At 42.6% G+C, this 15,922-nt stretch overlaps 1 protein-coding gene across 3 annotated transcripts in view; it reads right to left on the reverse strand.

Annotated features, from left to right (window-relative positions):
- LOC122528577 (homeodomain-interacting protein kinase 2) overlaps positions 1–15,922 on the reverse strand; it is a 33,518-nt gene that overhangs the window by 11,174 nt on the left and 6,422 nt on the right. The window contains exons 2-19 of one of the 3 annotated variants that reach the window (XM_043653860.1): positions 13,157–13,251; positions 12,258–12,605; positions 10,115–10,441; positions 9,944–10,036; positions 9,657–9,875; positions 9,197–9,569; positions 8,898–9,112; positions 8,468–8,779; positions 8,161–8,340; positions 7,921–8,067; positions 7,686–7,850; positions 7,167–7,591; positions 6,752–6,841; positions 6,082–6,357; positions 5,837–6,002; positions 5,400–5,623; positions 4,610–4,930; positions 3,722–3,900 (exon numbers count right to left, since the gene is read on the reverse strand). In XM_043653860.1, the coding sequence (XP_043509795.1) occupies positions 3,722–3,900; positions 4,610–4,930; positions 5,400–5,623; positions 5,837–6,002; positions 6,082–6,357; positions 6,752–6,841; positions 7,167–7,591; positions 7,686–7,850; positions 7,921–8,067; positions 8,161–8,340; positions 8,468–8,779; positions 8,898–9,112; positions 9,197–9,569; positions 9,657–9,875; positions 9,944–10,036; positions 10,115–10,441; positions 12,258–12,605; positions 13,157–13,210 (4,114 nt within the window). In that variant the 5' untranslated portion in view covers positions 13,211–13,251. Of the gene's footprint in view, positions 1–1,107; positions 3,901–4,609; positions 4,931–5,399; positions 5,624–5,836; positions 6,003–6,081; positions 6,358–6,751; positions 6,842–7,166; positions 7,592–7,685; positions 7,851–7,920; positions 8,068–8,160; positions 8,341–8,467; positions 8,780–8,894; positions 9,113–9,196; positions 9,570–9,656; positions 9,876–9,943; positions 10,037–10,114; positions 10,442–12,257; positions 12,606–13,156; positions 13,252–15,922 lie in introns of those variants that run through there. The other 2 variants (XM_043653861.1, XM_043653862.1) reach the window with 2 other exon arrangements.

Below are 15,922 nucleotides of genomic sequence, written 5' to 3' on the forward strand. Positions count from 1 at the left end.
AAAAAAAAAAAAAAAAAAAAAAAAAAAAAAAAAAAAAAAAAAAAAAAAAAAAAAAAAAAAAAAAAAAAAAAAAAAAAAAATGTAGGTATGACTACCATGTGTAAAACTGTTGCGTGCACATCACCTACGTGTGTGTTTGTGCATATATCGATTTCTACGAAGAAAACAAAAAAATGTGTCTATACATACAGGCGCGACAACAGTTTTTTTTTTTTTTCTTCCTATTCTCCCTTTTTCTACATAGAATACGAAAAATCTAAGGATATGACTCTTGTTTCCTCACGATTTCCGAGAAGAAAAGATAAGTTTCCACTCTATGCGATATAATTTCTACCATTTATACGGAAGCATATATATATATATGTACATGTAGGCGTGCAAACGTATTTCGTATAACTATAAATGTATGTTCGTACCGGATGTGGCCGACTCAATACGTTAACACTATACACATATTTATTATAGACATATTTACGGGTTTACTCGGTTTTGCAGTAAATATAAATGTAAATACGATTAATCGTTGAACAGGCACATCGACTTGGTTACGTGATTAATTTTCTTTTTAATTTTTTACATCGCACAATACGCGTAAAGAAAGCCAACGAAGCCAATTCGATAAACGTGATACACATAATAAACAGATATTTGAATAGACGTTCCACGAAAAAAAAAAAAAAAAAAAAAAGTATTTTTTTTTTACAATAAGTGCCCTTACAGATTTTCTTTTTTTTTTTACGATAAGTGCCCCCGACATAATAAGTAAAATATCGAAATGAATAAATCAGCAGGATATTGAAAAACTTCATCTCATGACATCGGTAACATATCTAAAATGTCATTTTCACCATTCTCTCGTTCTCTTCCTCTTTCTCTATCAATCATGCTAATCGCGTTCGATTACTCACATTCTCGCTCTAAGTGTAAAATATTTCTAGTTAAACTCTGGACATGGTTCACTCTAATCGACGTACCACAGCTAATGTCTCGTATGTTATCGTACAGCTATGTATATAAAATAATTAGCAAAACAATGCCTAAGCGTCATTCCATTAAAAACCACAGGATACACGTCAGCACGCAGAAAAACCACTTTTTTTTTTTTAAAAAAGTATTTCGCGAATTGTAAAATTATGTGTACAAATCCACTCTTAATAGCTGTTCGAACATTTAAAATGTAGGAAGAGAACCACTCGCGATATTATTATGTACAAATCGACATCCTGGGCATGCACATGTACATCGAATGCTATGTGTTCGAAGAATTGCAATTATATACCGTATATGTATATATGTATATATATAGCTTTTTTTTCTTCTTTTCCCTTAATGAGATATTAGAAATTGCTTTCTTTATACTGACGTGAAAAAAAGTGCGAGAAGGAAGAACATGATCCGACGAAGGTGAAGAAACGAAAGTGGATAAAGCTAAACACCGTTTGCTCCATTGGCGTTCTCATCATAACAAGAGGAATCGAATGTACGCTGAAGGAAAAAGGAAATGTGTGCAGTCTGACATTATTAACAAATATTTGCAAACGAAGGCTTCTTCTCCGACGAAACAGCTAAGATCGCGATGATAATCGAATATGCATGTATTTCGTTTCGTTTCTTTCTCACCCTACGCAAATTCTCGCGTATTGTTACACACACATCTCCCCTTGTTGTCCGTGCTAATCGTTGTGTACCGCAGATTTGTGCAACGTACGTCGACACGTACATTCCTTTAACTAATAATCCTCGGTAAAATGCAAAACATTGAAACGCAACAGACGAGAAGAGAAAGAAGTTTAATGCTGAATCGCTCAAGAATGTTGCGAGTGCAACGAAATCTCATTTAAAACGAACCTAATGCAAATTCTAACGCGAACGTGGTTACCTACGAAAAAGAAACTACGAACTGTTAGTGCAAATATCTATCAGTGATGCCTAATTGCAATTAATAATAGTAATGATAGCAATAGTAATGACAATAGTAATAGTAATAGTTATGACGAAGAAAATAAAGAGTAATTGTACAATAAAAATAAATAATGAAGCTGCTGCGAGGAGGCGCAGCATTTGTCAAATACAAGTTTCACCATACGATCAAACATATTTACAAACATGTTCCAAACAAAATCGAAATAGAAGAAATCGATTATAAACCCAAACACACTTTGCTACATCCTCCGAGAGAGGACTACTTACATTGGAATTACATCAACATACCTACAACACATCGTGAAATAAATCCAACGACAAAACTCAGAACACATTTTATAAGAAATCAATGTGTCGTGTTATGATTGTGTGTGTACGTGTGTAATTGATCAGCTCCTTTTGAATTATAAGATATAAAGAACGGGAATCCTCATTGATAGCCCGTTTGAAAGAAAACGCTTTTAAAATACGTCGAGGCGTTGTCACACGCTCGATAACAAAAATCTCAGGTCCAACGAAAATTTCGTTGGCCAATAGCCGTTGGATTTTAGCCGCGTTAAGATTAACTTTCTTAACGAGCATTAAAAATATGACGGGTCGTCATTATTTCACAAAGAAAATTGATTTCTTTTAACGCTGAACTTTAATAAAAGATAATTAGTTCACTGTTGAACCATTTTGGCAGAACAATTTTGCCAAATCACCGACCTCGATCATCTTTCATTTTGTCTGCTTAAACTGCGCATAATACTAGGCAACGTTCACGACGAAACTCTTTTGTATAAATTTTCCTTTGGCGCGGCAGCGCTACCGCTCTGTTCGAAAACATACAAAACAACTTTGTCAAATACATAATATATATACTGCCACATATATGCGCTGTCTAAGTCGGACAAAATTATACATGGATTGTCAAATAATATTGAGAAGAATAATGTGACTACGAAATCATCAAGATAATGGTTCACTGAGGAAACGATTGCGCAACGAGAAGCATCGAAAAGCTTCTTCTTTCGATCGTTCTCTTTCCTCTTTTTCTTTTTTTTTTTTTTTTTTTTTTTTTTTTTTTTTTGTTCGTTATTTTTCATTTCGAATACGATATTCACTTCGCTGGGAAACGAAAGGAAAAAGACGATACGTTTCACGATAAGCGTATGACAATCATGCATGCTAATGAAAGTATTAGGACGCGACGCAAACGCGATCAGTCTATCAATCCTCGGAGCCATGTTCATTTTCCTTCCCCTTTCGATCGAAATTATGCATAATAAATCTCTGACATCCCTTTTTTTTTCCACGCGACAGCACAGACAGGCAGTTCGAAGGGGGCAATATCGCTGTTTAAGGACGGATTGTCAAAAAGTTAAGTTGAAGAACGACTTCGATTTTGTCCTGGGACTCGGTCGAGTCTTTTTCAGTCGTGAAATTTACTTTTCTTCTTTTCGCAACGACATTAAGCCTAGTGTTTTAATCTGCGATTTCAATAGTATCGCGAAATGTCCCCCTCGTTCGCTAGTAAAAAAACACGTTCGCAAAGAATGAATGCGACAAGGATGACGAGCTCTCTTTTTCCTTTCGTTCCATCTGTCTTTGATGCGACTGGTTATTTCTCAATCTTGTAAAATTTTGTTTAAGAAAAAAAAAAATGAAATAAAATAAAATAAAATAGAGAGGGAAAAAAAAAAAAAAAAAAGAAAGCAGGCAGGCGGCGAGGATTAGTGCTCACACGCCGTTTAATAATTTTTGTTCTTTCTTCTGAAACTAGACAGAGGAATAATTTAGTCGGTGAACCACAAACCAGAAGGTTGATATTGATGTTTGGCCGGTGAAAGTGGGGCCAATCCATAAACGGCTGTTGGCTGCATATGTGCAGGCAGTGGATGCGCTGCATGACTTGCTAGCAACGGTCTGGCCGAGCTGTGATGAGCTGGTGGTGGCAACGCTCGACTAGAATCATACAACGTTAATGGAGACGAGCTGTAAAAAACGGGATAATGAACGTTAGAAAGTCTCCGTAATGCTCTAAAAAGGGAAATGAAACATTTGTTTTATAAAGATCATTTCTTCGTTCCACACGCATACGGTTTTATAAGTAGATAACATTATATATATATACATATATATACGTATATATCATACACTTAAAAGAATCGAGTAATCGACAATTTTCTTTTTTTTTTGTCTTCTTTCTTTACATTAAATACATCGTTCATTTATGCTTACGAAACGTTTCTTTATCTTTGTGCAATTGTCTAAGCAGGCAGTTAATGGTCTACTTTGTACAAAACAAGTGTACACTCGAGCATAAAATACATACTGTACAGCACCATCGTAATGGTATGATATTATCTTTTACATTTTAGGTAAGAAAAAAAAGATAACAATGCTAGTAAAAAACGAAACCAAAAAAAAAAAAAAAGAAAAAGAAAAATAAAAACACATTCGTATCTTTTTTTTTTTTCTTTCTTTCTCTCTTTAGAAAAGACTATCGATTATCCGACCGAATTATATAAATACATCACAACGTTACGTTTCACAACGTTACATGCCATGTTGAAAACGAGATAAAACGGTTGCACGGGAACGCACTATTATATTGCAACAATAACTACTACGATACGATCACAAAGTATAACAATATACGATGAACTATCACTAAAACGAAAATATAATAAATGGTACACACATGCATGCATCAACTAGGTGTCTAGGTACCCACCCGGGTGTGAATCCCTGATAGGTGGGCACTTGTTGCTGCTGGATAGCAGTAGGAGCCTGAGAAGGCGCCGCGGTTACGTATACCGGGGGTGGCACGGCATGGGCTCTTGAACGTACATGAGCGTATTCTTGATATAGGGGCTGCCCCAGATGCTGGGCACTTCCTATTACAGGCCCCCCTGCAGGACTTCTGCCCCCGCCGCCGCCCCCAGGACTGAGGTGGGCCGGATGCCCATGATGACTGTGGGTATGACCCGGATGGGCTGCCGAACCCACCACCTGGCTCTGCCTACAAAACCCAAAACAAAATCCATTCCTTGGTTACGCAATTCTCATGCGTTCTTTACTTACTGTAAGAAGTCTGTCCTCTAAGAGGACAGAGACCAAACCGATAGAGAATCAAACGAGAGAGAGAGAGAGATAGAGAGGTCGATTCATTCGTTCCGAGATCCTTTCATCAGATTGGCTTTTACTCTCGGTCTTTTCGGAAATAAAATGAAAATTCATGCTGTCTACTTGCCCGGCCATGATACGCAGCCAGTCTGTTGTCTCGACAACGTGTACACGAGCTGCCTGTCATCGGTTTGGTCATTTCTCATTCAAAGAGAAAAATCTACATGCGTTCGATGTAATTACATATGCATATATAAATCTCGCTTAACTATATCTGTTCGGCTAGGTTCTTCTAAATTTATGTGCACGATATGTCACGTGCTTCGAGTGAGGTTGTGAGAGATTATATGCGATATTATGCTCACCTATACTGATGCACAGTATTCGCTACCGCCCATTTTTGATGGTCTCTGGAATGAGCAGCCGGTGGTTGAACGTACTCGTGTTTGTACTCAGCTCTTTTTCCAGGCCATGATACCCGCTTGTCCGTGCCGGTCGTATACACGATATGCTGCTCTTGAAGGTGGGGATGCGCGCTACTCGTGGTCACATACTGCAAGAAGTAGTCATGTATGTCATAGGCGTCGTCCTAGAAAAACATTTCAGGGAGGTGTTTCAACAGATTCAACAGGATCGTCGTGATTGTTCCTTGATATTCCCACGAACTTTCGGTTGGCAGTTAAAACTTACTTGCGAAAGAAGGGAAAAAGGACAAATGAGAAACGAAAAAAAAAAAGTGGCGTGGAAAACGAAGAGGAGAAGAAGAAGAAAGGGAAGATTGTAATTTGAATTAAGAGTTAACCTGATAGGTCGGTGGCTCTTTACAGGCTGGCGCGTGACACGGATGTGGTGCAAGGTACTCAACGCCGGGCTCCGGTTTCGTCGCGACATTCACCATATTGCATTCGGACTGTACTTTGGCCAATAAACGTTTCTTTTGCGATTGAGACGAATATCCAGAACTGCTACTGCAATTAGCAACGTATTGACGTCATATGCAAATGTTCCGAATGACCTTATAATATCTTTAATCGTTGATCCAATTACCTGCTGACGTGATGTTGTTGTTGGGGTTCGTGTTTAATTAACTGCGTAGTTTGTTGATGCTGAGGTTGATGTTGCGGTAAATGTTGGTACAGATGATTATGCGCTCGACCTGGACTAGCTTCGCCATCGCTATCACCGACAGTTACACAACTGATAATATTTTTCCGTGGCGTTCTTTGAGACGTACTATGCGCCGATATGTGACCGTTAGTATGTGACTGACTACTCGAATGCGTTTGTTGCATCGGTTGAACCACGCGTGGTGTTGACTGTGTGCTGAAAGTAAAAAATATGCACGATCAGTTGCGCGTGAAACAATCAGAGAACAGAATATCCCCATACAATTCAAAATAACGTTAACACTGAGCATGAAAAAATGGCATTAAACGCTAGAGCTGTAAGTTATAGTATTCGTTAGTCTATAGTAGGGACAATTGACACTCCAAGCGCCATAACCGCGGGTTTCTAGATAGCCCTTATTATATGCAATTTTTTAGTCCTGCAACTTATTTTCACAAGTGCGGTAATGCGAAATACGACAATGGCCTTCAAAGAATTAAATTTTTAGATGTGGTTGGAAGCGTCGTGTTACGCCATGTTCTTAGCGATTATTAACCATTAATCAATGCTATGGTGTGTGATTGCGTGATACTACGTTACATTCATATACCTTCGAATGACTTCCTCGCGGACTGGACGCCCATCGCCAGACAGGCGAGTTGCCAAATTTTGACAGGCTCCGCATTGCCGATCTCCACAGCTGTCAATGATATTCATGCATGATTCCACTACTTTCTAGTCTAATAAATTACTAATATATATGTTCCACGGTGGAAACATCTATGGATGGAACTTATCGGATAAATCTCAAGAAAGGCATCGTATAATTATAGTTTTAAATTTATAAAAAAAAAAAAAAAGAAAATGGAAAAAATTTTTAACGGAGCAAGATGAAATAGAAAATTAAAATATCCCCGGCTGGCTGTAACGTTATCGTTACGGCTTTCTCTTCTAATTTTACAATTGCGAACGATAGTTTCTAGGCTACTTTGTAATATTCTACGAAAATAAGTAAACTAACTCACCATTTGCCCGGCGTTTCGTCTTCGCTATCACTGATCGTGATAACAGAAACTGCTGGCGATGGTGTATCGTGAATTGTAATGGTTTGCTGCCGACCAGATGTAACTTGATGGTGTTCCACGTTATGACTACTGCTGTGTTTGCTGCTGTGATGATGTTGCTGCATTGGTTGCTGTTGCCAATGACCGTTTGAAGGTGAATGCCGTCTCATGTTGCTCGGTGGTGTGCTTTCTTTTACCCTCTTTTTCACCGGACTCAATTGTTGCGTTTCTTTCTTATGCTCGTGCCTGTGCTGAGACTGCTGAGGTACCGTCACATGATGCTGATGATGTTTTGTAACACTACGCTTGCCCCAACCTTGAGGAGGATGTTCAACAAGGGCACTAGTATTGTATACTTCCGTGACAGGAAACACTGGCCGCTGATCCTTCCCCAAAACAAGGGAGATTAGTTAAAAAACCGTTCGATCGATTTAATTATCGAGATCGAGAGTAATTATTGGATAAGGTGGTAACGTCTACCTGCAGAATAGCAGAACTATCGACGATAAGAGGTCTTCCCCAATCTCCAGCATCGCTCAACAACGGCTGCTGTATGGCTGCATGTTGCGGTGGCAACTGCTGCCAAGATGGTACGATAGCAGCCATTTGACGACTTCCACCTGGCCAAGAAGTTTGCACAGCATTCTGTAATTCAGGAATAAACGTGTAATTACTCGTTCATGAACATTATGACGTTTGTTTTAATGATACATACGGTTAATAACATTTGTCGCCCAGTTTCCACCATAGACACGGGAACTGCTGCATACTGTTGTTGAGCAGCTGCAGCTGCAGCAGCAACAGCCTGCTGCGATATAATCGATGGTTGGATTTGTAACGGACCTTGTTGCGCTTGCGGAGGCTATACAATGAATATGAAAATGAAGAAGAATGATTAAACGATCGCGAGTATATATGATCATTGAGTCAAAATAAAAATCAATGTCTCATTTACTTGGGCAACAACTACGTGCTTTGCAGGACTTGGCATCGTCTGATAACTGGGTGGATGACATAGTAGACTAGGCACCAATTGATGCGGAAAATCGTGCACTCCACTTCGTCCACTATTTGATCCGCTAGACGAGCTACTGTACTGAGTAGCACGACGACTACTATTGCTGTATATTTGATACTAAAAGAAAGTATACACTGTCATTCACAAAATAAATTCGTTATACAAAATATTTAAAATTAAATTTCAATTAACGCAACGTTAAACGCTGCGATCGAAGGATAAAGAAAACAATTTATGAACAAACCAGATTGTCATATCCTGTTTGCGTCCGGTGCTCTCTAACCAATCGGTTTGTCAACTGATTATTGAAGGTAAATGTTACGGCACTACCGTTCGTCGTCGGCACGAAATTAGCTACCAATGACGTCGGTGGAGGTGGTTGAGGTGCTGGAGGAGCTTGGTGATGCGCTGGACTTCCAGTAAAGTCACCAGCTCGTCGGCAAACCTCCATCATTTGGACGGAAGCTTTAACATTGTTACAATGTGCATAATCGATCAAGTGGGCCAGCGTGACAAAGGCATGGTTCAGAGCCTCCCCAGGTGTTATACGACGCTCCTGCAAATAATACGGGATAGGTGGTGAAAAAAAAGAATGATGATCTCGCCTGCTCTAGAAACTGGCTATTGTCTTTCGATCGTTGCATAGAATTAAAGCACGAACTAGATATTACTACCTGGTCCATTGTGAGCATCCTCTTCAAGAGGTCAATGAACTCTCTTCTATCTGCTTTTTCTGCCAGAAGTTGACCACCCTCCAAATCAGTCGGGACATTAACTTGACCAATATCATCGAGACAGTTAAAAATATACTTTCTCGCTTCCTTCGATTTGATACCAGTTTCAGCCTCGTGCTCTTCCGGTGTTTTCAAGCGCCAAAATGGATATGTACCTGGAATTTATTTGATCGTTATCGGTACTTGTCCTTCTTCGAGAGTATCAATTTTCGAGACGATTGTAAAAGCGTGATACTTACTGTCCATGTCTCTGTAAAAGAATTTTGTTGTTTTGCTGGCATTGTTTAACATGTGTTCCGTTGGTAGGCCTTGTGTCTGACTTATGTATCGAATCTGATCGTATTCTGAACTACCAGGGTATAGAGGCCATCCTAAAAACAATTCCGCAACCACACAGCCAAGCGACCACATATCTATTGCTTCACAATATGGAAGTCCAAGTATAATTTCTGGTGCACGGTAGTATCGCGATTGCAAATACGTGTTGCAGACAGCTTTCGACACATGGGAGGCTGACCCAAAATCAATAACTTTCACACGATAAGGCTGACGAACTGGATCCACCAACATAATGTTTTCCGGCTTAAGGTCAGCGTGAATCAACCCCAATTGCTAAAAGCAATATCATTCGCAAGATTATTCGACGAGCCGACACGGAAGTAGTTCCAACGTGCGACAGTACACAAACGCAGAGCTCACCTTAAGTTTCAAAAGAGCGGTGAGTACTTGTTGGAGAATCGGTCTGATGTATTTGAGCGGCAGAGGTGAAAATTTGTTCTGTTTCAGGAAATCATACAGATTCTGTTCTAGCATCTCAAAGACCAAACAGGTATGGGATTTGTGCTGAAAACACTCATAGGCGCGCACAAAGTTGAACTCATCCGCATTCTCCTGACTGAGTCGAGACAGGATGGAGACCTATATCAAAGATCGAAACTATATCTGCCCAGGTTTTAACAACTTGAAAATTGATTCGCAATATGTACCTCAATCTGTCCTTGGCGCGCATACGATGGATGGTTCTTCAGAATTTTGATGGCTACTATTTCATTGGTTCCCTTTTTCCAGCACTTTACAACCTAGGCACAAAAGAGGGACATGGAGAGCGTTTAATTTCAGGTAGAATGAAACAGTTTGCAAATAGAGAGGTTGTTTACCTGTCCAAAAGTACCTCTGCCCAAAAATTCGAGGACTTCGTATTGATTAGTCATAGAATAAAGAACCTCGTGCTGTACCAATTGATAATCTCCGTCTCCTTGGGGATTGCTGCCACCGCCTCCATTGGCAGCGTTAGTTACTTGTTTGCTATGGGCCGTCATGCCTGTCTGCTTGTGCTGTTGTTGCTGCTGCTGCTGTTGTTGTTGCAGCTGTTGTTGCTGTTGTGTATGGTGCTGCGATACTACAGTACTACCCACTGCGTTCGTCGCGTTGGCGGAGTGGACTGCCAAGCCGTCACCATTACCCTCCCTCGACCAAGTTTTTCTCTGTAGGAGGAACACACCTTATACAAAAATTTTTGGACGTTAAGAGATTGTAGGTAGTGTTTGATAGCTTTTTTTTTTTTTTTTTAGTTGGGAAAGGACGATAACGACGAACACACGCAGAACGAAACGCTTTCAGATGAATCCCCGACGCCGAGGCAACACAAAATCCAAAAACACAAGCCAGAATCAGAATCGACGTGATCTCGTCTGTGTTACGTGAATATGCAGCACACATACACACATATGCCATATGCTCGCGCGTCGTTGAAAATTAGTCTCGCGAACACGTACGTAGTACGTGTGGTTGGTCAGTGGAATATGAAGGAAAATTTTTGGTTATTAACGTTCATCGTAACGTGTATTACATACGCATTGATTTTACGTCGTTTTCGACGATAATCTTCGACAGCGAGATTTAGTAAGCAGAAACTTTGCCACTAAAGAACTACACTATGGAAGTACATCACGATGACCGAGTGTATGAAATATGAAATGATAGCCTTGGAGGCAATCGATAGGTAGCTACTACGACGCCACATGGAAAAATCACCCGAGAAACCGATCGCAAATCCGTAGTTTTGTTTCACGATCGAAGGTCAACGAAAAACCAATTGCATTTCCAATTGTCCGAAAACGACGTATCGATTCGCGTGGCATTTAACGCGATAGATAGGCAAAGACAAAAGGCGCTTACGCTCTTTATGCCGATATGCGAAACGAGGCTACCACTTTCGTGAAAGTTAGTCCATCGGGGATATTAGGCGACATGAATCCGACGGCTGTTAAACGCGGATACTATCGTTTTCTCTCTTAGCAACTCTCTCGACTTGCTCCTCCTCTTCTTTGTTTTTCTTTATCGTACGGTTTTGAAATTCGTTGCCGAAAGCGCAAACGTGACCGAGTGTTGAACGTCGATTTTCAAGCGGTCAAGGAGAGGAAAAAACAATGGCGAACACGATGACCATTCGTCGCCCGCGAAAAGGAAAGAAAGAGCGCGCGCCATTATGTTTAGCGCGTCGTGACGAGTTGTTATGTGTTGGTGGACGATTGCGGAAACCAGCAACGATGGAAAAAACAAACGGAGACAAATACCGCCGGCAGACGTAAGTTTTCTTATCAGACAAGACCAGATAGAGATGACGAAACAAAGTAAACGGATGAAGAGCGGATTAGCCGTTTGTTGTTGGCCTTCGGGTCGCAGAAGTCGCTGTTGCTCCGAATAGGCGAGGTGAAACGTACACAGGAAACGAGAAAAACACCTGGAAGGAGAATGTAGGATTTCAGGAGGTCGGCGTGCTTCCCCAACAGCCGAAATAAAACCGAGGCTATCTCGTTTTCACGGCAACGTTTATAAGTGACGACGCGCGTTGAAAGCTGGATCGAAGAAGTGGAAGAAAATTTCTCCCGAGTTGTTGCATTCAAGCCTTCGTCTTTGATACTTATTCAGAGTGATGTCGAACGGTAAATGGCGTATCGGTAGCAAGGAAGAGCGAGAGAGATGATGAACTTTTAATGTAAGCGTGCATCATCGCCGTTCATCTCTCGCGATTCGAAGCGTTAACGTTAGAGCAGAGGGAGGCAAATAGAGAGAGAGAGAGAGAAAGATTATGAGAGGTGGGGGGAGGAGAGTTGAAGTTGAGAGCGGAAAAAGAAATGCGGGGGAGAGGGAGGGAGAGAGAGAGAGAGAGAGAGAGAGAGAGAGAGAGAGAGAGAGAGAGAGAGAGAGAGAGAAAGAGACGAGGATGAGTCGACTTTCCTCGACACAATCACGCGGGTCACAGAAGAGAGTTTATCGGTAGAGGAAATTCGCACCAACCTTCTGGCCGCAACGTTGGTACGTGTCTAAGAGCTTGATCGTCGAGGCTCGTACCAGGGTCTGTTGGTTCGGGCTACTCTTCTGCAGCGCATTATTGTTGTGCAGCGAGCTAAATGCGGTATTAGCACCGTTCACGGAATACCGTTGTTGTAGACCGGTATTGTCTAATTGGTAGTCGCCGGTCGATTGGACCAATGCGTGTTGGATTACCGGCTGACTCACGTTGTACTCCAACTTGCGTTTCTTACTGTGGTGGTGAACGGTGTTGTTACTGCTGCTGCTGCTGCTGCTGCTGCTGCCGTTGACGCTGCTTGCCTGCTGTGTTTGGATGAACATGTCACACATTCCCTGCAATGACACACGCCCGTTACTACTCTGCATTTTCCGTGGCAAACGTCGATCCACTATCATCACTAGGCGCATCTGTTAACTCTACTCTCTAGCGGACACGGTAACACGGTATAAGTTATCTAACAAGCGGCACGCCGTTCGTCACCGACGTTTCGCCGGCAAGTGATGAACACAACGGGACAAACATGGACAAAACTAAAAATAAAATGAAACGAAACGAAACGAAACAAAACAAGCACGGCAAGAGCATAGAGGATAGAGAGAAGCAGAGGCAGAGAATTTTCGTACATATCGGTGGATGGATTTCATCTCGGGGCGCGTTGTTGCGAGCAGCAGGGGATCGAGCCGGAGAAAAGGGGGGAAAGAACCCATCGTGCGTCGTTCTGATTTAGGCGAACCGACGGAGAGAAGGAACCCACGGCTCGCCATTGCCGACGAGCCGACGGGCCGCGATATATGCACGTATAAAAACGCACGCAGCAGCAACTAAACAGCCGACCACACACCACATGACTATGAATATTTTAGAATATACATGATTCACATACATGTGCCTTTGTATGGTTCCACGCTGATTCGGGCCAGCGGCTCTCAAAAGGCATCTACCGAATATCAGGTTTCTGCGGGTTGACACTCCGAGTAGCTGCAACAGGGCAAACATACACATTCGATTGGTCTTTCTCTTTCTCTCTTTTTCTGTTCTGAGACTCTACCACCTTCCCCATCACCCGCTCTATACAACCGGGAAATTTTCCCCGCGTGAAAACCCCGCATCTGTTCGCTCTAGAACGCTAACCGGCTATAAAAATAAAAATTTCCCATGATCGGTCAGCCACACGCTGCTATCTACTATCCGGAAGAAGGCGATCGATCTTTGAAGTGCCTAGCGCCGATAGACTTGCATTTATGAAATTAAGCTTCCGATAAGATACGAACGCTTATATACATATGTGTGTGTGTGTGTGTATGTGTGTGTTGTGTACTTCTTTGCTCTTATCGATTGTAAAAGAAAGAATGAAAAAAAAAAAAAGAAAGTGTACGAGTATCAACGTACGACTTGTGTTACACGTCGGGAAGGCTCGACAACGACGTAGTAAATAGTAAATAGCAAGTAGTCATACTGTAAAGAAAGACGAGAGAAACGAGGGGACAAATAGATACAGAGATACCGATCGACCGGTGTGTGTGACGAATGTTTTGGAAACTTTCGTTAGCTCCGATTTCGTGCTTCCCCCTCCCTGCCACACCGCGCGTCCACGATCTTCTCTCTCTTTCTCTCCTTCCCTCCTGTCCGGCCATCCTCGTTCACCCGCGTGCGCGATGTGCTCTAATTATAGTGCTGCTTGTCAGAAATAGTGTTGCTCCGTATTATGAACGATCTACGGTACCGCTAGGTACAGTTACGTTTATGTTAACTGTCTCGTTACCCGGTACGAAAGAGAGAGAGAGAGAGAGATAGAGAGAGTTCTGTTTAACTGGTGCACCAGGAACAACCCACAATTCGTCTCGATTGAACCGGTGTTATTAGTAAAATCTCGCGAGTAGCAAATTTCAAAGTGTTCCAAAACGATTCCCACAAGTTTAGGTTATACGTAGTTTAGGTAATTTAGTAAGTGTTTGAACGCTCACGGACAGCAGAGAATTTATTTCATTTCTGCGCATTTGGACAATGGATAACAATTAACGAGAGATAGATCTGGCGAATCTATCCTTCGTCGTAAGGACAGATCTCGCGGCACTTGGCTAAATATCGATCGTTATGTACAAAACTGGTCACAGCTTATATCGCGACGCGAATTCCTGACGCGTTCGAGAATGTAGCTACTATGTTCGCAAGCAAATCGCCTTGTCATCGTCGCCGTCGTCTTTGTGCCAAACTATTCCCCTCCCCTTCGGAAGCTCGTCCGATGATCGTCAAGTTTATAAAACGAAACCAAAAGAGAAGAGAGCAAGTGCCGGGGCTAGAAAGTTTGATCTCACGGTAGCACGGCCGCGCCATGAGAGAGAGAGAGAGAGAGAGGGGGGGGGGGAGAACGAAGGAAAGAACGACCGTAAATGTGGGTCGTAGGATAATTCCAGCGAGAATGGCCGGTTGTTGGCTCGGCGATGATTCTCTTGACGCGGTACACCTTGCGTCAGACGAAAGAAAGGAAAAAGGAAAAAAAAAAAGAAAGAAAAATGGGATACAGTCTTCTCTCGGTCGTCTTTGGATAGTCGCGTTTGAAGGCGCGAGGCACCATCCCAAGTGTACGTCGTAATAAAAGGAGCAACTTTACGTAATAGCTGAGCGCGGCAGATAGCGGATCGAAGGAGTTTCAGCTTACTTACACGCGACCGGTCGACCTCTGCGTTACATTATCATTTGTGTCGGTTGGTCACGACGAACCGAACCGCTCCGAAGGCTGTTATTTCGGTAACTAATAAAAAGCAGAAAAAGAAGAGAAAAAACTGAAAAGCAACACGTTGTCGGCCCGCGTTGTCGCGATAAACGGTCGACGCGACACATCCCATACAGTTGAAACGATCTTTTGCATTGCAAAGTCGCGCTGTCGTGCGTCTACGTTGATCTGCCGAGCTTATCTACTCGGCTCGCCGCGTACAATCGTACACGGCACGCAACAACAACGACGAGAAAAAGCGAGTAGGCGCCGACCAGCAAACAACGCGTACACCGTCTGCCGGTGCCTAATCTATCGCGAGTTTTCGCTCGGCGGCCGAGGACTCGCGGAACGATCCACTCTCTCTCTCGTGGCAGGAGCGAGTGACTCTCCACAACGGGCGGGCAGCTATTGTTTCAATCGCGATATAGACCGGCGACTGGCGATGATTCACTCTATCTTTCTCTCTTGTCTATCCGCGCGAGTTGCGCGGACCAGCGAAACGAAAGTCCGGCTCTAACCGCGTTTGCGCTTGTTTGCCACGATGGTACGTACGTACACGTCGTTCGCGATGCATTTACGCTACCCTCGTACACGCACAACAGGCCGAAACGTGCAACGCGGTTGCAACCGCTATACACAGTTGAGTCTGAGAGAGTGACTCAATTCGATCGCGCTGGGGAAACCCGAAACACAAACTGAAACTGACCTAGCTTCCTCTACAACATTTTGCCGCGGCGCCGAGTCACAGGCGCTCGAACGACGAACAACCGCCCTTGAATCGATGAATCACGAAGAAATTGCGGCGGCAATTCTCCCGAAGCCGGAAAGATAAAGCGCGGATCAACGAGAACGCTAGGCATCGATCGCGCGTATAACCAATTGGCCAATTCTTTGCGTCTGACGCATACGTAACGACCCGGTTCGAGGAGGATA

Source organism: Frieseomelitta varia, unplaced genomic scaffold (assembly GCF_011392965.1).
Source record: "Frieseomelitta varia isolate USP_RPSP 00005682 unplaced genomic scaffold, Fvar_1.2 scaffold_252, whole genome shotgun sequence".
NCBI lineage: Eukaryota > Metazoa > Arthropoda > Insecta > Hymenoptera > Apidae > Frieseomelitta > Frieseomelitta varia.